Source organism: Camelus ferus, chromosome 18 (genome assembly GCF_009834535.1).
Source record: "Camelus ferus isolate YT-003-E chromosome 18, BCGSAC_Cfer_1.0, whole genome shotgun sequence".
Lineage (NCBI taxonomy): Eukaryota > Metazoa > Chordata > Mammalia > Artiodactyla > Camelidae > Camelus > Camelus ferus.
In genome coordinates, this window is record NC_045713.1 from 14491739 (window position 1) to 14513371 (window position 21633).

Sequence of the window (21633 nt, forward strand, 5' to 3'; positions counted from 1 at the left end):
GCCTCCTTCGTGTAACACAGTAACTCATTCTGAGTCTCCCCTGCCAGCTACACCCACATTTCTGGGCCTGGTTTCCCTACCCCCAGCTGTGTTTAGGCTGGGCCTAGGGTGCCTGCCTGCTCCTTGCCAGCTGCTGGGGGGACATCTGAGCCCTCTGGGCCTGGCGCCAGGGCCCCAGTCCCTGACGGGGGGTGGAGGGGCCTGGGGGTCTAGCTGTCAGCACCCATGATGAATGAAGGATGGGGCAGGGAAGAGGCCCAGGGCTGGACTCATGCTGAAGGAGGTGGGGGCTGGCCCCCTGGGGTCTGCCAGCAAAGCTTCTACTACTCCCAGTGGGGGGGCCTGGGTGAGGGTCCCCTCCCAGCAGGGGTGTTTAAAGGCCCAAAGGGTGGGTGTTCTCCTGCTCTGCTGGCATCATGGGCACCTGGGCCTTCCCCACAGCCCTTTTCCTGCTCTGCCTGACTTCTGAAAGCCTGCAAGGCGGTGAGGGCGGGCGACAGGGCTGCGGGCAGGTCTGGGCAGCTGAGGTTGGGGCTGGGGTTTAGGCAGAGCATTGGGCCAGGTGCTGGGGCTCCAGAGGGAGTGGAGGGTCAGTGAAGTACGGCTGGGCAGGGTCTTGGGAGACAGAGATAGATGCCTGGGGCCTGCCACCTCTCTGTCTCTGGGGTCCCTGCCCTAAGTCAGCACCCGCCTTGCTCTCTAGGGCTACCTCCATTGTCTCCTAGACTAGGGAAAGGTAAGTGACCCTCCCGGCTCCAGGGTCCAAGAAGACAGCCTGGTCTCTCCCTCCTAGGGCTCTGGGAGCTCTCTGGAGGAGAACCCCAGATATTCCCTGCTCTGGGATCCGGATGTGGGGCCCAGGAGAACACAGGTCCCACCCTGTTCTCCTGACAGGCAGCCTTGTTCATGGTCAGCTCAAGTGTGAGGAGCACAGACACCACAAACCCTTGGAACAGAGCTGAGATAGGGCAGAACCTCAGCTCCTGGTGTCAGAACATCAGTGCCCCAGAGGAAGGGGCCTGGAACTGGGTCTTGAAGGAGGGCAGGTTGTGACAGGACAGGGGAAGGACATCGCTGGCAGTGAGATAGGACAAAGGCCTGGAGGTGGGACAGGAAGAGAGGAGAGGAGGTGAGCTGGAGCAGGGGCCAGGGTGGGGTGTCCTCAAGGATCTTCCCTTCAGGGACATGGGTGACCCTGCAGGTGGGAGAGGGGCTCCCTCCTGAGACCTGACACATGTAAGCTGCAGGAGAGCAAGACTGGGGGGGGGGGGTGCTGAGGGATGAGAAGGGCCTTTGAACCCCACCCTTCCTGCAAATCCCATCCTGCTCAGAATGGGCAGGGGACAGGTGCACCCAGCCCTGGAGGAGGTGGGGGATCTGCCCCCTAGAGTGCGGCCCAGATGCCTCCCTTCATGCCAGAGACCCTTCAGTTTCTGCTACCCCAACCACCGGTCTGCTCACCCTGTGATGTGACCACCAGGGAACCCAAGGCCCAGAGAGAGGGGTGCATTCTCAATTTGCAAGGAGCATCTGGGTTCAGCTCACTTTGCTGCCTCCTAGGTCACTCCCTCTTCCCAACCCCGCAGGCTTAGGAGGCCCCAATGGCTACCGATCAGGTAAAGCTGGCTGAGGGGTGGGTGGGCAGGGAGAGGGACAGCTCTGTGTCCTCTGGAGGGGACTGAGCACCCCAGCTCCTGGCCCGTCCTGCCCCCTAAGCTCAACTGCCCCTTTCCCCCACAGGCTATGACCCTTCCAGTGGTCTAGGAGCAGGTAAGGCAGGGCCAAAGGGGACTTGGGTCTGGGGGAAGCAGCCATCTCCAAAATACATGGGGGCAGCACAGAGGCCCCCAGGCAGAGAAGCCCACCTGCCACCCTTCCTGCAGGCCTCCTCCCCTCCCTTCTGCACATCCCCCCCTCTCCGCCCCCCGGGAGTCTATGGAGACCTTCCTGGTGTCATCTCACTTGTGTACCCTGCCCACCCTGGGGGTACAACTTTTTCCTGTCCCTGCCTGTTCCCTGCGTTGCCCACTGAACCCAACTCCAGGCCGGGCACTGGCTCACTGCCAGGCCATGCGTCAGCTAGGCATGGAAAGAAGGGAGGGAGTGGGCTCCCAGGGGCTCCTCCTGCGCCCTCCACCCTCCTTGGAAAGGATGGACTGAAGCTAATTTCTCACGGACACTCTGCTCAGAATGGCTATGAAGTGGAGAGGATCCCGGTTCTCTCACCCGCTCACTGGATCTCCCCCAGGCTTCTGAGAGGGTGTTAAACCTCAGAAGCCAGGTGGGCCCTGCCTGGGCCCCAAGATCTCTCTGTCTCTGCATCTTTCTCTCACATTCCTCACCTCTCCCTTCCCCCAGGATTCCAGAATGGGCGCGGGCTGGGAGCCCAACCAGGTGAGAGTCTTGGGGGCTGGGCATTGCCTTTCTGCCTCCCTCCCAGGCCTCAGAAGGGAAGGGCAGGTTTGATGGATGATTCCAGGAGGTCGGGGGATGGATAGACAGCCTTCAGGTTTGCTGTTTCTTGTGGGGTCCAAGGGTCCTGCACCCTACCCCAAACTTACCTAGTTCATGGCTTTCTCTCTTCCCAGGCCCTCCAGCTCAGAATGGCTATGGGACAGGTAGAAGTGGGGCCAGGGTTGAGGGGAGCAGAGATGGGGCCAGGATTCTAGGGGCATCCCTGACACTTGGTCTCCTGAGACCCTCCCTTGATCCCCATCTCCTTCTCAGGCATTGGAGGGGGCGTGAAACCCCAGAAGCCAGGTGAGCCCTCACCCTGCCTGTCTCTCCTCTTCTCTGTGCCCCACCCCTCCCCTCATTTCTCCTTTACTCCTCCCTGACCCCCTCCTGCCCTGTTTTCTCAGGGTTTAGGAACGGGAATGGGCTAGGAGTAGGGGCCTTCCCAGGTGCTGCTGCCCAGCCAGGTGAGGTGGGGGAAAAGGGGTGAATATGGATATTGGGGGGTGGAGGGGATACAGATGGTCAGCATTCCGAGATGCTTCTCCCAGTCTCCCCCAGGGCAGAACTGGAGACTCACTGGAGGCAGAGGGAAGGACCATAAGGGTTCCTGTTGACTGATTTGGGGAGCAGAGAAAAAGGGCCCCTCAGCTTCACCCTCACCTCAGATAGGACCCCAAATGCCCCCCACCTTACCCCTCAGCTCAGCACAGCTATGGAGCCCCAGGAAGAGGCTGGATCCCTGGGGGTCCCCTCAACTACTGCATCTCTCTCCCCAGGCTTTGGAGAGGGAATAAAACCCCAGAAGCCAGGTGAGACCTGCTCCTTGACCGCCCTCCCCTCTGTCCACCTTGCCATCTATCTGCCTTTTGAAGCCCCAGCCCCACTCCACTACCCACCCATCCTTCCCTGGCTCTGTCTCCCCAGGATATGGAAATGGGCTGGGAACTGCTGTCTTCCCAGGGCTGGGAGCCCAGCCAGGTGAGGGCCCCTGGGGCACTACACTGGGGTCCAGGGAGGGGGAGACAGTGAACAGAGCCAGAATCAGAGAACCAGTAGAGGAGGGAGTGGTGTTCTGGGGGAAGGGCAGGGGCTCAGCCAGCCTCCCCTCGGTCTCTTCCCAGGCCTGGGAGGGGGCATGAAACCTCCGAAGCCAGGTGAGCCCTGCCCTGCCCCCATCTTGGCACTTTGTCCACCCATTTCTACCCCAGTCATTTCTGTGTGCCCCAGCATGCCCACCCCCTGGCCAACAGCCCCACCTCTCTGTCCCCAGGATTTGGGACCAGAAATGGTTTTGGTGCTGGTGCTTTTCCAGGGACAGGAGGGCTGCCAGGTGAGGCTGGATAGGGTAGGGGCTGCAGGGAGGGGGCAGGCAAGGGAGGTTCAGGGTCCAAGGTCCACAGATGGTTGGGGTCAGTGTCAACCTCTCTGTCTCTCCCCAAGGCTGGGAGAAGGCATGAAAAAACCTCAGAAGCCAGGTGTAGGGAAAGACTGCCCTCTCACTCTGCCCCCAGCCATGCCACTGCCCCCAGCCCTGCCACTGCTACCCTCCCAGGGACTCCTTTTATTTGGCTGCTGCTGTCATTTCTCTGGCTTAAGCCCTTGTCTTGGGGAGCGTCGTCCACACTTCCAGGCATGCTCCCTGAGAAGAATTGACAGGGGGGCACAAAGGTCATGGGGTGGGGACATCACAGGAGGTATGAGCCTACCCAGTGCAGCCCAGGCCCCACACTGGCCCAGCTCCAGCCTCCACCCTCCCTCTCTCTGCAGGCCCAGTGGATCAGAATGGCCAGGGACCAGGTAGGGGGAGAGGGGGTGGAGCTGGGGGCACATGTTCAGGTTTGGGGGTTCAGAGGAGCTCTAGGCTCATTTACCTGGTCTCTGTCTTTTTCTCAGGAATTGGAAAGAGCGTCAAACCTCAAAAACCAGGTGAGCCCTACTCTGTCCCTATGTCCTTTTCCTTCATCGTCCTCCCACTCCACCCCATCTCTCCTTGCTCCCTCCTGCTCTGTCTCCCCAGGATTCAGCAGTGGGAATGGGATGGGAGCTGCCATCTTCCCAGGAGCTGGAGCCCAGCCAGGTGAGCGCATGTGGGCCAAGCTGGGGTTCTAGGAAGGAGGGAGTGGGAGGAGCTGGGGAGGTCAGGGATAGGGAGGGCAGAAAATGGATTTCTTGGGGGAAAATAGGGGCTGGGAAGTGTCCGAATGCCCGTGGCTCAGTTCCCAGGGGTCTTTCCCCAGGCTTGGGAGGGGGCATGAAACCTCAGAAACCAGGTGAGACAGAGACCCTGCCCTCCTGTCCCTACCATCTTGATTCTATCCCTGCCCATCCTTGTCCTTGTCCCCACCCCAAGTCCTCCCCAAATCCACCGCTCACATACTGCTTTTTTTCTCCAGGAGAGGGCATTGGCAATGGCCTGGGGGCCCAGCCAGGTGAGGGTGGCCTGCTCGGAGGGAGGGAGACGTCACTGCCAGCCCAGCTCTGGGCTCCTGACAGAGGGGCTCTTAGGGGCTCACTTATTCCACCAACTGCCCCGAGGGCCTGCCCTGAGCCAGGCCATGGCTGGCACTGCAGAAACCATGCTGGTCAATCCTGATGGGGCTACAGGCCCACCGGGCCCAGTCTGCAAGCCAAGAACCGTGGGTGCCGCTGTGGGCTGTGGTCAGGGCTTGGGGGGAGTCCACCAGAACATAGAGCCCAAGGCTGGAGGCCTGAGGGACTTTAACCTGGCAGTGGGACACAACTCTGGGGCATTAAGCAGAGTGTAAAAGACCTTGTTTATAGGAGAAAATCCTTCGTTCCCAGAGTAGATGGGGACGGGGAGACTTGAGGAGGCTGATGGGCATTTCTGGGGCTGGGCTTGTCGGTAGCCAGAGTGGGGGCAGGGAGAAGTGAGCAGAAGTTAAGGCCACAGGAAGTCTCATGGGCCAGAGGGGTATAGAAGGCTGGATCTGGGGACTCTGTCTCTCTGCTGCCTCAATCTCCCTGGCCCTTTTCCTGTCACAGTTCCCCCACAGTGACCTCCCTACTCCACCTGTGAATCTAGCCAGCCTGAGCAGAGGGATGTGTGAGGGGAGGGTGGGGTCCTGGCAGGTGGGAGGCTGAGGGAGGCCAGGGAATCACTCCCATTTCAGCGCCATCCAAATTTTCTGTGTCAACCCCCAAATAGGTCTTGCAGCCCAAAATGGCTTTGGACCAGGTAGAGAGGTGATGGGGGCTGAGATTTGGTGGGGAGGCCCAGAGATGGGGGCTTCTGGGTTCCACACCTGCTCTTCTCTCCTCAGGCTTTGGAGTAGGAGGAAAACCCCAGAAGCCAGGTAGGCCAAACTCTGCTGTTTTTGTGTCTATAGCCATTAACCCTTTATCTGTGCTCCTCTCAAGTCCCAGGTGTCTCCTCAGGCCCTCTTGCTCTGTCTCTCCAGGGTTCAGGACAGAGAACAGAGCCCAGCCAGGTGAGCTCTAGGAATTTGGGGCTCACTGAGGGGCTAGTGGATGCGAGGGCAGACCCCAATTCTGAGGGGAGAGGAGGGTCCAGGGGGACTTACTGGACAGCCTCCTTCTCGTCTCCAGGACTCGGAGGACTGAAACCCCAGAAGCCAGGTGAGACCTGCCCTCCCATCTGGTGTCACATAACAAATACTCATTCAGCAAACACCCACAGGCCAGCCAGGTGCTGGAGGCAGGCCCTTCCGGAACCTGGGCACGCAGGAGGAAGCAGACAGGAAAGGAGCATGCATGTAACACGGGGCACATTCTGGGGAAGAGGAAGCAGAGGTGGGGGACCGCTGGCTTTGGCCCACTGAAAACTCTTGAGCTGGGGCAGCCAAGAGGGACCAGAAAGGGTATAGCCTCTGGGAATGGCTGGAGGCCAAGGTGCCAGGGGCTTGTGCTGAGAGCAGACTGTGTGGTTGGTGAAGGAAAGGATATGTCAAGGAGTCCACCTTCCTGGCTGGTTGGTGTTCATGGTGGTGCTGACACCAGTCAGGTGGGACCCAGGCAGCTGGGCATGGTGTTCAGGCTCTACAGGGAGGCCAGACCCCAGGGGGAGGTTGAGGATCAAGCTGGGGGTGTGGGGTGATGTAAAGCTAAAGGACCGTGCTTTGGGTGGGGCCTCAGAGAGGCTGTACCCAGAGCCCCTGTCCTCTTACCAGGGCCTGCAGCTCAAAACGGTTATGGACCAGGTAAGGGCAGGCCTGCCTGGAGACTCTGGGGAGGCCCAGAGATGGGGCCCCGGGGCCCTCATCTGCTCCCTGTCTCTCCACCAGGCTTTGGAGCAGGTGTGGAACCCCAGAAGCCAGGTAAGCCTCATCCCTATCTGTCTCTCTCCACCTCCCCCCAAACCCTAAGCTCCCCTCCCCCATTCATACCCCTGTCTCTATCTGTTTCTCCAGGATTTGGGAATGGAAATGGGCTGGGAGTGCAGCCAGGTGAGAATGGTGGGGTCTAGGGGCTTCCATGTCTGGGCATCCTTCCCTGCCTCCCTCCCAGGCCTCACAGGGGCAGGATTGGTGAATAATTGAGGGACGCTGGGGGGAAACCTCCAGGAGTCCAGCTTTCTGGCTTGGCTTCCACCTCAGCTGGACCCCAAATTCCCCCAGCTCACCCCTTCTGTTCTTACAGGTCCAACAAACCAGAACGAATATGGAGCAGGTAGGAGCAGAGAGGGAGGAGCCTGTGGAGGCCTTGGGATGGGGGCTCCTGGGCCCCTTATCTGCTTGCACGTCTTCTTCAGGCTTTGGCAGAAGGCTGAAACCCCAGAAGCCAGGTGAGTCCCGCCCTGGTCTTGTCTCTATCCATGGACCCCCCTGAAGCCAGAGCATCCCCACCTTGGCCTCCCTCTCTCCAGGATCTGGGTACGGGCTGGGGCAGGGGGCCCAGAGGGCAGGCGGCTGGGTTCTGTGTAGTGGGGGAATGCAGGGGACAAAAAGCCTCAGAGACCAGGTGAGGGAAGAGATCCCTTGTGCCCCCTGCCTTGTCTCTGTCCTGAACCCCTCTAAATACTGCCCCCTTCGTCCACCCCTGTTTTTCCTCCCCAGGATATGGTAATGGAAATGGACTGGGAGCCCAGCCAGGTGAGGGGAGCTGGGCCTGGGTCCTGAGAGGTTGGGAGGTGGAGCTTTGGAGGAGGGAAGCAAGAGCTGGGGGGACACAGGAAACCCAGAGGGTCAGGGCCTGGGGGGTCTGGGGAGGCCTAGTGAAGTCAGTGTCAGCCCCTCTGCCTCCCCAGGTCTAGAGGGGGCAGGAAATCCCAGTGGCCAGATGAGAGGAGGGCCATCCTGTCCCTCCTGTCCCTCCTGTCTCTCTCAGGCCTTCTCTTTATGTCCCCACCTCCCTCAGATGTGACTCTGAGGAGAGGGGCACTACCTGCTTCATGAGTGAAGGGTGTCTGGGGGGAACCCAGTACCCTGGGGAGAACAGTGGGAGGCAAGACCAAGGGACCCCTGTGCTGACCTCACCCTCTCAGCCCCATGGCCAGCTTCATCCACCCTCTGTTTCTCCCCACAGGCCCTGCAGCTCAAAACGGCTATGGACCAGGTAGTGGGGGGCCTACCTGGAGGTTCCGTAGAGGCCATGAGATGGAGCCCGGGCCTCTCACCTGCTCTCTGTCCCTGACCAGGCTTTGCAGCAGTGTCTTAGCTATATCTCTCTCTGTCTCCCCAAAACCCTGAGTTTCCCCTCCCCCGTTTCACACCCCCACCTCCATCTGTCCCCCCAGGATTTGGGAATGGCAATGGACTGGGAGTCCAGGGAGTCCAGCCAGGTGAGACTGGTGGGGTCTGCGGTGGGTGTCTGTGCTGGGCATCCTCTCCTGCTTCCTTCTAGGCCTTCGAGGGACAAGATTGGTGAAGGGTTAAGAGGGGCTGGGGGAGCACCTCCAGGAACCTTGTTTCTGACTTGGCTCTGCAAGGGTGACCACAAGCCCTTCCCTTTCCTTAGCCAGGGTCCCAAACCCCCTGCTCATCCCTCCCTTCCCCACAGGTCCCCCAGCTCAGAATGGCTATAGAGCAGGTGCTGAAGGTTTAGGAGAGCTGGAGGCCGGGAGAGGAGGGGAAAGGAAGGGGAAGGCGGTCCTCCCTAGACCCTGTTCTCAGGGTCCTCTCCTGGGCTCCAGCCAGACTTGGAGAGGGCGGAGTTGGTGATGGAATGGAGGCAGCATGTAGCAGAGGGGGCCCCAAGTTTTCTGGTTCCTAAACTGAGAGGAAGGGGAAGCTCAGCCCAGTTTCTGGCCTCCTGTGCACCTCAGCCTCTCCCTCTCCCATCCCCCCAGGCCCTACGATTCCCATCGGCTACAGACCAGGTACCTATCAGAGTGGGCCCTTGGGGGCCAGATGCCAGGGTTCTGGAGGAGAGGTCCAGGGGTGGGTCATGGGTCTCTCACCTGCTCCCATCTCTCCTCCAGGCATAGGAGAGGCCATGAAGCCTCAGAAGCCAGGTAAACTCTTTCTCTCTATACCCTGCGATAACTGTGATTTATAATTAGAAATATGTATTTAATCTTCCTCATATTCCTGGCACAGACCCCCTGAAAGCCTGGGAATTTCCTAAGTGAGGAGAGAAACTTCTGTTGTGTTAATGAGGGGACATGTGATTAGAGGGTTGGACATTTCAGTCCCATTCATACCTCCAGGGAGGGGACAGGGGCTGGAGGCCAGTGATTTAATCAATCCTGCCTGTGTAACGGAGCCTCTGTAAAACCCCAAAAGGATGGGGTTCAGAGAGCTTCTGGGTGAATGTGTGGAGGTGCTGGTGGCGGGGGTGGCGAGATCAGAGAGCTGGGAGGCTCCTTGTGCCCTCCCACGAGCCTTGTCCCTCATATCTCTTCCATCTGCCTGTTCCTGAGTTATATACTTTTATAACAAATTGATAATCTAGTAAATAAAACATTTCTCTGAGTTCTGGGAGCTGGTCTACCAAAATTAATCAAACCCAAGGAGAGGGTCATGGGAATCTCGGATCTACAGCAAGTCAGTGAGAAGCACTGGTGAGCCTTTACCCTGTGGGATCTGATGCCATCTCCAGGCAGATAGTGTCAGACTTGAGTTAAATTGTAGGACACACAGACAATGTCTAAGAAATGCTTGGTAGGGTTAGAAAAACCCCAGAATTGGAATGGGTGTTGAAATTGGACCCCCTACTTCTCTCTAACCCCAGAATCTGTCTACTCCCCCCACCCTATAACCCCCATTCTGTCCCCCCAGTTTACGGGAACGGGCTGGGAGCTGGAGCCTTCCCAGGTGAAGGGGTCCAGCCAGGTAAGGGAGGCAGGCCCTGGAGTTCTGGGAGGTGGGTAAGAGGGGGCACAGGGCCCACTGGGCAAAGAGTTGGGTCCCAGGGAAGGAAGGGGCAGAGTTGGGTCCACCTGTCACTCAGGCCTCTGTCTGTCTCTCCGCAGGCCCAGGAGGGGGCTTGAGACCTCTGAAGCCAGGTGAGTCCATCCTTGCCCCTCCTCTGCCCTCATCTGATGTCTCCCCACCCCAGGCCCTACCTTTATGCCCATGTTTCCTACCAGGATACGTGCCAGGGAATGGGCTGCGGCTCCCCTCTGGTGAGTTCAGTGGGGGCCTCGGGAGGGGAGAGAGGGCTCATTCCTAGGGAAGGGGCTGGTTGACTCTCAAGAGGCCTCTCTCTCTTTCCTGCAGCTCTGGGAGTTGGTTTGAAACCTCAGAAGCCAGGTGAGTCAGAGACCTCTCCATCTCTGCCTATACCTCCTCCCACCTCTCCTTCCAGAACCCACCCTGCTTTAGGCCCCCAACATTCCAGCTTCTCCTCTCCAGGATATGGCAACAGAAATGTGCTGGGGGCCCAGCCAGGTGAGGGGGTTGGGAAGACAGAAGGGGAGACTGCGATAAGGACATCACTGGAAGGTGGAGGCCGGTTGGGCAACAGCAGGCACCACATCAGGGAGCTGGGTCACCTTGTACCAAGAGCAGATTGTGGCTCATGGAAGCAGGGCTTTTTCTGGCCTGCCTGGCTAACATCCCCCTTGGAAGCTGTATTTGCCCTAGAAGCCACCACAGGCCAGGGGCCTTGGCCAGGTGGAGGCCAGAAGGGCAGCCTAGGGCTGGGTCGGCGCTGGCCTGGGCTCATGGCCCTCTCCCTTCCTCCCCATCCAGGTCCCTGCAATGGTGGGGTCCCTCCACTGCTTCTTCCTAGGCCTCCCACTCCAGGGGTCCCTTCTGATAAAGTGGGTGGCTGGGGCCTGAAATCCCAGCCCCCTCCCCCAATGCAGAATGGCAAGTTCCCAGGTCAGTGGGCAGTGGGGGGCCTGAGGGGCCCTGGTGAGTCCCTGGTCCCAGGAGGGGCTGGGCCTGGCTGGGCTGTCACACAGCAATTCAGCTGAGGAAAAGCCTGAACTCTGGCCCTGAGACCCCCATGTAACCCCCAATATGACAGCTCCCCCGGCCCCTATCCCCATGGCAGTCTGTGGTAGTCCCAACCCACCCTGCCCTGGGCTCACTCCTGTCCCCTGGCTTTCCTTCTAGTACCAACTCCAGCCATCCAGTTGGGGCTGAAACCTCAGAAAGCAGGTGTGAGTCTGTCTGCCCCCTCTCTCCATGCCAGGTCAGGGTCACTCCTCCAGCTCCCTTGTTCCTCAGGCTGCCTCAGGTGTTCATGTACCTTAAGGTCAGGAAGTCCCTCTGTGAGTCTACCTTTGGTCTCTCTTGCTGCTTTCTTACCTCATTTCTTCTGATTCCATTCCCCATAGATAGGGAGAGTCCCTTCCTCCTCAGAGTCTCTAAGGTCCAAACATGGCCCTCAGGGAGTGACAGAAAGTCTGGGTCCTCCCCACTGATCCCTATTCTCCTTGCAGGGTACCAGCCTCCGAATGGCTATGGACCAGAAGCAGAACTGGGTGAGGAGGCCTTTTGCCTGAGTTTTCCTTCCCTTCCCCTCCAGCAGACAGAAATTAGGGAGGCAAAACTGGGCTATCTCTGATCCCCGTTTTCTCTCCCCCAGGCTTTGGTGGTGGCCTTAAGCCCCAGAAAGTTGGTGAGCCCCCCAGGTCCCCATCTTGGGCATGAGTTATGTCCCCCCCATGGCAAGCCCTCTTTGTCTGTCTCTGTCCTTATTCACCCAGCACTTATATACTATGCACTGGGTCATCTTGGTGGCCAGAGCAGGTGTGATCCTGTCTCAGGTGAGGGTAGAGTGACAGATTGAGCAGGTGGGGAAGTGCCCAGAGGGAATCTGGGATGTCTTCCAGAAGATGGGGCATCACAGGTTGCACCTGGGTAGCTGGCTGGTGGTGGAGGGATTGTGGGAGGCCCTATGTTGCCTCTGAGTCAGTCTGTCTGTCTGCACCTCCCTGTCTCTCTGTAAGCAGATCACCCTGCCCCCCCCCCCAGTGCTGCTCCCACCCCCACCAGCCCCTCTCCCACTGCTCTCCTGCAGGTTTTGGTTACGGGAATGGTGGTCCAGGAGCTGGGGTCTTCCCTGAGGCCCACCCACAGCCAGGTGCTGGGGGGTGCTAGGTGGGGTGAGGTGGGGGGCCCTGGGCCTAGGGGCTGCTCCTGCCTCTGACCTTCTCTTTCCTCCTCCAGGATTCCCTGGGGCTGATGGCTTTAGGAATGGTGAGTGGACCTGGGAAACAGAGTGCAAGGGTGATGGGAAGGGATATCTATCGAGGGTCTGGGCAGAAACTCCCAGATCTCTTGCAGGATATGGAGAAGAAGCACCTGAGCACCCCGAAGTGATAGCTCCAGCCCCCGAAGGAAATGGTAAGAAATACTAAAGGAGCAGATTTAACCCTAGCTAGGGCAGTGGGGACTGGCCGAGTGGGCGAGGGGCTCCGAGACCCCAGAGGGACTGGGACATCCTGAATGTCCAGGTCTGGTGGGCAGGGGTCCCAGGCTGGCTCTCCTCCTTCAGGTCCAACCGGGGCCCTGGGGGGCTCTCTCTGGCCCTCCCTCCAGCCCTGGGGGGCTGCCCTGAAGCCTGGATATGGGGCTAGAAGTGCATATCCAAGAGGTGAGGAGCCAGCCAGGTAATGGGATGTGTCAGAGTGTTGTCGGGGGTCAGGTGGCTGTGGGGAACTGGGCCCAGCCTTAGAGCCCATTTTACAGCCCTGCAGAGATGGAGGGACGGCTCTTGGGGCAGAGGGAGTAGGAGGCACACAGGAGGGAACAGGCCGGAATGGACAGCGGTGGAGGGAATGCAGGCAGAGCAGGGGATGCTGAGTGTGAGCTTGGATGCCTGGATGCCAGACCCAGACAGGGGTGGGGCGTGATGGACCTGGAGTGGGGGCCGCTGGGGACTCAGTACTCCCACCTTCTGTCCCTCCCACCAGGGCCCTATGGGCAGCTGAGGCCAGAGCTGGGCCCTGGGCCCTCTGGTGAGTGGGGGTCTCCTAGGGCTGAGGTAAAGCTGGGGTGGGCAGGAGGATCCTGAAGACCTCTTGTTTCCTGGGTGCCCTGACTTGTCTGTGTGTGCCTTAGGGGGCCCCGAGGTGAAGAGAGGCAGCAGTGGCCCACTGGGAAATGGCTATGGAGGTGAGAGGAGACACAGTGCCCATCCCCCACTCTCCCCATGTCACCATTGTCACCCCTCCAGGCTGCACTGGGGGGTGCCCCTAGCCCTCAGGAGGGATAATAGGCTCTCAGGCCACCTGTAGGTGTCTGCTGGGTGACTAGCCTGAGACCAGAGGAGCGGGAGGGCTCCTGTCCCCCAACAGGAGAGAAGGGGGCCAGAGCTCACCAGTGCCCTGCTCTGCCTCTTCCCAGGCCGCTGCCCTTTTGGGAACTGCTGAGCCCCAGAGCCAATCCACCGCCCATCCTGAGGTCCTCTGTATCAGAGCCTGGTCTGCCAGGCAAGGCTGTCCAAACCCTCGAGGGCTTGGTCACCTCCCCCCATCACCAAAAAAAAAAAGCTTAAAAAATAAAATAAATTTAAAAGAAAATAGACCCTCGGGCTTGGCCTCGGGCCTGGGGTCTCCTGCAGGCTGGAAGTATCAATAAAAGCAATGAGCTTCTCTCTGCTTCTGTGTGCTTCAGTGTGAGGGATTGGCTGGCTGGGCTGGGGACAGCCTGGGCCTGCAGCCTCCAACCAGCACCTTATTCATTCATTCAACAAACATCAATGCAGCTATGAGCCAGAGGCTATGTTCCAGATGGGAGAGATGTGAGAACAGAACAAACTCGGGCTTGCCCTTGGGGAGGGGGACATCAAGTGGTCACAATCTAGTGATGGAGCTGCGTCCAAGTTAAGGGACTTGTGCAGGATTTGTGTTTTAATTTATAGTTAATTTATTAAAATGATCAAACTAAAAAAAAATCTCATTTTCCTTAAGCCTTTATACTTGATTCTGGACATGATTGTATTGATTAATCTTATCATTTGGATGTAAAACTCACTTTTTTTCCACATTCATCCAAAACTCACTTTTATACACTTTGATTAATACTCAGTTAGATTATAAATTTGACAGATCAACATCTCCCTAAATATTTAACGTGCTTTACAAGCCTGATTCACTCAATTCTTTTAGACACTTCAAATAATTACACATACAATCTACTTGATCTCTTAAGGGGTGGGATATGTTGTGGGGTGTGTGTGGCACAAATCCAATCAGCAACTTCCTCTTAAGCACTTGAGGCGCTCTTGGAAATGAATAAATCAGACATTTAATATCTCAGATTACTGAACGCTTTCAAACATCTTAAAAAGCCAGTTACTGATCCAGTATCAGTAATCAGAACTACTGGATTGCCTTATTTTTCTCATCCCATGATTACAAATTTAGTAACTCAGAAACATGGAAGTAAATTACTCTCCTATGCTGTGTCCAGAATGGAGGTTGCACAACTGGGGATTGATTTGCTATTCTGAACTTTGACCCAGGGCTTGGCCAGTCCCAGAAATAGTCTCTTTGAGCCTTTGTTCTGAGATGTGCCTTCCTAAGCCCAAACCTCCTGCAACCTGATAAAGTTTTACCCTAAATGAAGAATTTGAGATGAACAGAGTTGATGGGATTTGGCAGCCTATGAGGAACTCAGCTTGTCTTTCTATGGCCTGATTTAAGATACTTTTGGTGTAGGTGGGGAGGGTAAAGCTCAGGGGTAGAGCGTGTGCCTAGCATGTATAAGGTTCTGGGTTCAATCCCCAGTACCTCCATTAAACAAATAAATAAACCCTAATTACCTCCACCCCAGAATATATAACTTAGATGTAGACCAAAACCTGACTGCACTATGCACAAAGTTTTGGGTTGATCAACCTTTAGGAGATTGTGTAAACATTGGAATTCTAGCCTGATTTCTCTTAGCCTACCTCAATTAACTTGCTCTGTTTGAGAATCATTATAGCGTTTTGCTTTTCCACAGAAGTACTGACTCTTTAAGAGATATCCATAGTCTCATCTTGTGTTTCTCTGCCTCAAAGTATGAAATAAACCATATCGTCTTTTTATTTGGGAACAGGATTAAGAGCCAACATTTGTAGCGGGAGGGTATGGCTCAAGTGATAGAGTGCATGCTCGGCATGTAGGTGGTCCTGGGTTCAATCCCCGCGACTTCCTCCAAGCTGAACTTAATGAAGAAACCTAATTGCCTCCACGACTGAATACAAACAATACAAGCAAAAAAATAAAGAAGTCTGAAGAGCCAACATAGGGACACAGGGGCCACGGAGCTGACTGTCTCAGTGAAGGCAGTGTGTGATATCCTTTCTAACCCACCTAGAAATGTTCTACTATTGCTTTAAGAAAAATTTCTATACTTCGATTTTAATTTTTTAATTTTTAATTTAATTTTTAATCGAGATATAGTCAGTTTACAGTGCTGTGTCAATTTCTGATGTACAGCACCATGCTTCATACATGAATATACATATATTCATTTTCATATTCTTTTTCACCATATATTCCAATTTTAAATATATTGACCATTCTCTCCTTTTTCCTGATTGTTATCCATCTGTCATTTACAACCGTTCTTAATAACGTTAATAGCGAGTGCTACATGTCAAAGTTGGCTTTTTATTTTTTAAATTTTTTTAGGGGGGAGGTAATTAGGTTTATTTATTTTTAGAAGCAGTACTGGGGATTGAAAACTAGGACCTTGTGTATGCTAAGCATGCGCTCTGCCACTTGAGCTGTATCTCCCCCCAAGATTGGCTTTTGAACTGATATCGTTTCATCTTTTCTATAAGATTATTCAGCGAAAATTTGCAAATTGCATAGATATTGACCTACTAGGAGCAACATTCCAGAATCTCTAAGGGCAAATCCCAAACGAGGAAATCCATGCTCTCTCTCATTGGCTGTCGCAGGAATGGGGCGGGGCGGGACGGTTGAGGGTTGCAGCGAATCAGTGGACCCTCAGGCCAGTTGGGGGCGCCCACTACATAGGCACCGCCTGGCCTCAGGGATTGTTGCGGGTGGAGCCTGCGGCATCTCTGGACACTGTGATCGGCTGGTACTAGGGGAGGGAGGGAAGAAGCCATTGAAGGAGAGCGCTGCTGCCTCTGATTGGCTGACACTGGTAACTCCAGGCTGCGGGAGAAATGCGTAGGCCGCCAGCGCACTGGCCTTTGATTGGCTGGAGCGCGTTGGCGCGCGGCTCCGATTGGCTGGGCCGTCCGCAGCGGGCTCGTAGCCACCTGCGGGAAGAACTAAAGCTCCGCAGGCTACGCGATTGTGACCCTGGAGCGGCGGTGGCAACAGGGGCGGCCAAGCTGGCGGCTCGGCTTCCCCGCTCCCACTCGCATCCGCGGCTGGCCTGCGCCCGCGGCCACTCGCGGTTGGGCCGGGCCCGCTTGTCGCTGTCTCTGACCCCGCCGCCCGCGCCGTCCCTGCCGCACCCGCCGTTGCCCGGACTGCCGTCCAGCCTGAGCCCCGGGCCGCCTCCGCTGCCCTCGGCGCTCGCTCTGGCCGAGCTGCCACCGCTGCCCGCGCTCCCGCTGCGGCCCGAGCCGCTGGCGCCCTGGGGCCCCAGCGCCCACGTGGCGCTGCCCGAGCTGCCGCCTTCGGCCTGCGCGCCCGCGCCGCCCGCCGCCGCGCTCGCCCTGCAGGGCCTGCCGCGCCTGCCAGCGCCCTCGCCGCCGCCCGCGCACCTGCCACTGCCGCCGCTGCCCGAGGCCGCAGTCGCCAACACACCAGGGCCGGTGGGCGCGCGCGGCCGTCCGCCCCTCATCGCCGAGCCGCCCCCGCAGCCGCTGCCGCCGCTGCCCGCGAGGCCCTCGCCCTTAAACCTGCTGGCGCCTCCTGCGCCCAGCGACCCCTGGCAGCTGCCCGCCTTCCCCCCACAGCTGCGGCCGCCGCCCCCGCCAACCTACTTTTTCCTGTTGCCACCCTGTTGAAAGTCTGGCCCTCCCCTGGAGGGGCTGCGGGCGGGTGAGTAGGCAGCCCTGTCTGGACACAGGGGCCTCTGCCCCTCGCCGCCTTCCCCGACGGCAGATTCAGAAGGCTTGGGTCACAGCCTGGCTGGACGAAGAGGGCGCAGTGGAGGTTTGGGGGAGGAAGTCTGAAATTAAGCTCGTTTCTTCTATATTTTTTCCTACTGCTCTACAGCAAACCTCTTGCCTGGTCATTTGAGAATGTAACTCATCTATCCCCTATACTGATAAACTGGCTGATGATCTGGGCCGTGGGGCACTCAGCTTGAGGAAATGACAACAGAATTTGAAATGCTTTAACTAAGAAAAAAGTATTTTTAAATAAAATGCTTTAACTGGCATACTCAAGATGTCTCATTTTCCCCTTTCACAATAAAGGTTTTGGATGCCATCGCTAAGGCCCACCTATGCTTAAGTTTGTATGGCTTTTCAGAAACTCAGAATCTGCCTTCCAAGTCTTAAAAAGTCAAACTCACAGCTGAAATAGATCCCGGGGTCTCCTGGGGCTGGGCGCACCAGGAAAACAGTGGTGTTGATGGTCAACCGATACTGGGCCCTGAAACAGAAGTATCACATGCAAGGGTTGTGAAGTCCTCCCCACGGGACAGGAGAGCTCCCAGGGTGAGTTATAAGAGGAAGCCCCTGTTCTCTCCCCATCTTTACCTGCCCCCCCCCCCCCATTTACAACTCAGAATAAAGTTCCCTTTGTTACTCAGGTGGCTTGGGCTCAGGTAACCAGGCAGACTCCTATCTCAAATGGGCTCTTCTACAGCAGCTCAGGAGTGGTATCAGGAAGCCAGCTTGACCTCGGGGGACCTGTGAGAGCCTGGAACTCACCAGGAAGAAGGACAATGTATGAATTTTCTGACTGCTGTAGCAAGTCACCACAAACTGGGTGGAGTAAAACGACAGAAATTTATTCCCTCCCAGTACTGGAAGCCAGAAATCCAAAATCAGGGTGTCCCAAGGCCACACTCCCTCCCAAGGCTCTATGGGAGGCTCCTTCCTTGACTCTTGCAGCTTCTGGGGCTCCAGGCACTCGTTGCTTTGTGGCTGCCTCATTCAGTCTCTGCCTCCGTCGTCACATGATCTTCTCCCTTGTGTCTGTCTCAAATCTCCCTCGTATTTTTCTCTTATGACACCTGTTTTGGATGTAGGGCCCACCCTAAATCCAGAATGATCTCATCTTGAGATCCTTAATTTAGTTATATCTGCAAAGACCCTTTTTAAAAATAAGGCCACATTCACAGGTTCCAGTGCTTGGGACCTAGACATAGTGTCGGGAGTCACCATTCAAACTATACCAGCAGTGTCCTCTCCCCTGTGGGCCTAGCCTCCTTCCCAAGCTGTCTTTCAGCTTCCTTAAACCATCTTTTAGGCCCTATCCCTTGCTGAACCTGAGCCTTGGGTGCCCTTGGAGTCCTTGAGTGAGATCCAAAGGCACTAGTACCATGATAAAGCTCTCACTGGCACAGGAAGAAAATAGAGCGAATTGTGGCCCAGTTCCCATTCCTGCTGGCTTGCTGCTTCCTCGACCCTCTTTGTGTCCTACAGCCCGCCTCCCAAAGAAGACATCGTTCTCAGAACTTCACGTGGGTAACTGCTGCTGGTGGAAACCTGACAGTTACGACTGATAATAAAGTTAATTGTTACCCAGTCCGCGGAGTCTGCCCGGGTTTACATGTGAGGCTGCCCTTATCCTCTTGGCAAAATACTCTTGTCCCAAGTCAGTACCTACAATAATCCCCTAGGTGTGCAGGGCGCTTGTGGCCTCAGCAGATGCCTTGGGTGACCCTGGAGGAGGCAGGGCAGGCTTCTCCTTCTGGCTTACAGCCAGGAAACACCTAAGATTAGGCAGTTGTGACTTGCCCAGTGAGGCCCTGGGGTAAGGGGGGTGACACCAGGTCTGACCCAGAGTCCAGCAACCTGCACACTGCAGGTGGCAAGGAAACCAGTGCTTTCTGCAACAGGGGCATAGACAACGGTGAAACTGAACCCTGGGTGGAGGGTGGCTTCCTGTGTAATCAGATCCAGACGCTATTCTCCGTGGAGACTTCATGCGCAGGGAGCCTCCAGGAGTAGGAGGAAGGCGGGAATGGCTGGCTCCGGAGGAGCAGTGTGGGATGCATGTGGGATGGCTTGAGGAAGACTCAGCATAGAGGGGAGGGGGGTGGCTGCGGGCTGTGCTGCCTTCAGGAAAAGAGGCACCAGGAGGCCCAGCTCACCCTAAATTTTCTTAGATCCCAATTCCTGAGGTCCTGAACAAGGAGCCGGCAGCTTTTATGTCAGTCGGTCTGGGGTTGCATTAGGCTTGTCCTGTTTCCTGCATGTTCTCTTGGCCAAACTCCCTAGCTCTCTGAGCTTGCTTCCTTGTCTGTAAAATGGGGCTATGACATGAGAATTATTATAGAACATCAAGGTTTCCCCTGCTCCTTTTCATTCAGGAGCCCCTGGCTCCCAACCTGCAACATCGGGGCCTCAAGTGCCTCCCCAGAGAAACCGGTAGTGCAGTCCCCATGGCCACCCCCATACCCTTCCTGGTACCACAGTGGCTGTGGTCAGTTCCCCTCTTTTGTCCTTGGCAACACTTCCTCTCTAGGGGGAGTGAGATGGACAATAGGATTGGAGTTAACCCGCTCCCACCTCACCTCCATCTAAGCTGAGCTCCAGTTTCTTCTGCCCACCTGAACCTCCCACCCCTCCGCCCTCCCAGAGAGAACAAAGGTTAGATTTAGTTCTGTCCCTCACCGAAGGGGTGAGGAGGGCCAACCCCTTCCCGCCTTCCTCCGTTTCCTCTCTGGGTGGAACCGGGGGAAAGTTCCTCTCCCCCACCTCTTTCCCAGGAGGAGGCAGATGGGGTAGGGATGATGGAGTGGGGATTCCAGTGGACCTGTTAAAGTCTCATTGATATGGTAACCACGCGGTGGGGGTCCCGGCCTCTCCCCATCAACAGCATTCCAGCCCGAGTCCCAGTTCCTTCCTAGACCCCAACTTTAACCCTTAGGTTCCCAGATCCAGCTGAATCCAGTTTGACCAGGGGGCCCAAGAGAGGTCCTTGGGCCTCCTAGCCTTGGTCCAAGGAGGGCTGAGGGCGGGCAGTACACCTGCCCAGGTGCCCTGGGAATCTGCTCTATACTGCTGCACACCACCACCCCACCACCACCCCGTGGGCCTCCTAGTTCTGTGACATATTCCCCCATTTTTACTTTCCCTTTAGGCTGTTGGGCGAGGTGCTTATCAAGAGGGGGGAAAGTGAGAGGAAGCTGAAGTTGCTTGTCCTCCCCTCTCCAGGCAGGTCCAGCTAGGGGTGGCAGGTGAAAGGGGATATCTCCATCCTCTGAGCACCCACCTCCCACGTGGCAGTGCAGGTGTGGAGATGTCGAGCCAGAGAGGAATTGGGATCTAAGAAATTTAGGGTCCTTTTAGTGCCGTTTCTGGGCATGATGCTTATTACTGGACATGTGTAGTGCCCCCACCAGGCCCCATCATTACGTTGTGGGGTTAGAGATGCCCATAGAATGGGTGGGCCTGATTGCAGGCTGATCAATGACCCCTTCCCCCCAACCCCGTCGCCATGCAGGACTCAGTGTTCAAGACAGAAAAGTCCCAGGCAGATCAGGACCAGTTGATCATTTATGCCCAAGGCAAGAGGCAAACTCTCTTTGGGCCTGGGGAGAGAAAAGGTCCTGGGCTGGGGCTGCCCAGGATGGAGGCCTTTTGTGCAGGTTGGTGGGCCCTCCAGAGATCCGGGCTGGCCTCCCACCACCTGCCCAAACCTGTGTGACTGGATTCTCGGTGGCTCCAGAGGAAGCCCCCTGAAGACTTACCTCTATTTGCTCTTCTCAGCCACCCCCTACCCCTGTGAGATCTGAGGCCTTGGGGGCTGAATGACCTGGAAAACCCACCCAGGGTTCCCTCTACCCATCACAGCCAGGAGGGACCTCTGGTCCTTTTCCAGCCAGCTATCAGGATCCTCCTCCCTCTCCTCAGGCGTCCTGGGGCCATCAGGTCAGTCCCAGACTGGACAGTCACTGCCCCTCTGTGGGGAGGCACCAGGCATGGAAAAGTCCCACCCCCTGGAGCCCACCTGTGAGACCCGCTGATTGGCACTGGCCTCAGTCTCTCCATGTTAGGAAGAAGGGTTCTCATGCTTTCCTGGAGCACCCACCCCTTTGCAAATCTGAGGATATCAACCTCTCTTCCTGCAAAATGCTAAAACCCATTCCCAGAAGCAATGCACCCACCTGAAATTAAAAATCCTTTATAAATAAAGCCCCACTGGCCACCTAGCACCCCTCCCCTCCCCCAGGGCCATAGACCAGGTGTGCCCTGGGGAGCCTCCCACCCCTGCCCCCACTGGCCAGTCGGCTCCAGCCTCTGCAGGAGGAGGGGTGGCGGTGAGAGGCTCTCCCCGGGACACTCCTCCCTGCCACCCTGGAAAGTGGAATTTTCATCAGCCTCCAACTCCCTTTTCACAGAATAATCATCAGTTCTTGGCACCCAGGAAGGGGCTTGAAGGAGCTCATGATCCTCCCAAAAATGAGGGGTCCTGTTTGTGGGTCCCATGAGGTTTCTCAAAGGGGTCTTTGACCCAAGGAGGCTAAGGACTTTGACATTCTGAGATCTGGCCCCAGCTGGGGGGCAGGATTTGAGCCTTGGACTGTGTGACTCCCAGGCTGTCCCTCCACCCGGAGAGGGGAGTCACTGGCTCCTAGGGGTCTTCAAGAGGGGTGTCTTTCCTGAGGAGGGGGAGGCAGGGCTCTGGGAAGCTTGGGTCACTGGGCCTTACCCCCCTTGCCCTCTGTTGTGGTGTCTCACTACCCAAGGAATTGAGTTGGGTCCTGG

General features: G+C 56.8%; 1 protein-coding gene across 1 annotated transcript; it reads left to right on the forward strand.

The window, feature by feature from the left end:
* The first annotated feature begins 2944 nt into the window (after positions 1 to 2944).
* Positions 2945 to 13381, forward strand: LOC116657541 (collagen alpha-1(III) chain-like). The gene is made up of 37 exons (XM_032460276.1): positions 2945 to 3266; positions 3382 to 3435; positions 3579 to 3611; positions 3728 to 3787; positions 4225 to 4254; positions 4351 to 4383; positions 4475 to 4534; positions 4851 to 4886; positions 5624 to 5653; positions 5739 to 5771; positions 5877 to 5906; positions 6025 to 6054; positions 6606 to 6635; positions 6720 to 6752; positions 6846 to 6881; positions 7075 to 7104; positions 7187 to 7219; positions 7491 to 7526; positions 7960 to 7989; positions 8171 to 8215; positions 8723 to 8752; positions 8855 to 8887; positions 9654 to 9707; positions 9848 to 9880; positions 9965 to 10000; positions 10095 to 10127; positions 10569 to 10700; positions 10938 to 10982; positions 11267 to 11308; positions 11413 to 11445; positions 11848 to 11910; positions 11997 to 12026; positions 12114 to 12173; positions 12325 to 12423; positions 12743 to 12787; positions 12891 to 12944; positions 13176 to 13381. The coding sequence occupies exons 1-37, from the start codon at positions 3170 to 3172 to the stop codon at positions 13199 to 13201; spliced, it is 1647 nt and encodes a 548-aa protein (XP_032316167.1). The 5' UTR covers positions 2945 to 3169; the 3' UTR covers positions 13202 to 13381.
* The last annotated feature ends 8252 nt before the right edge of the window (positions 13382 to 21633 follow it).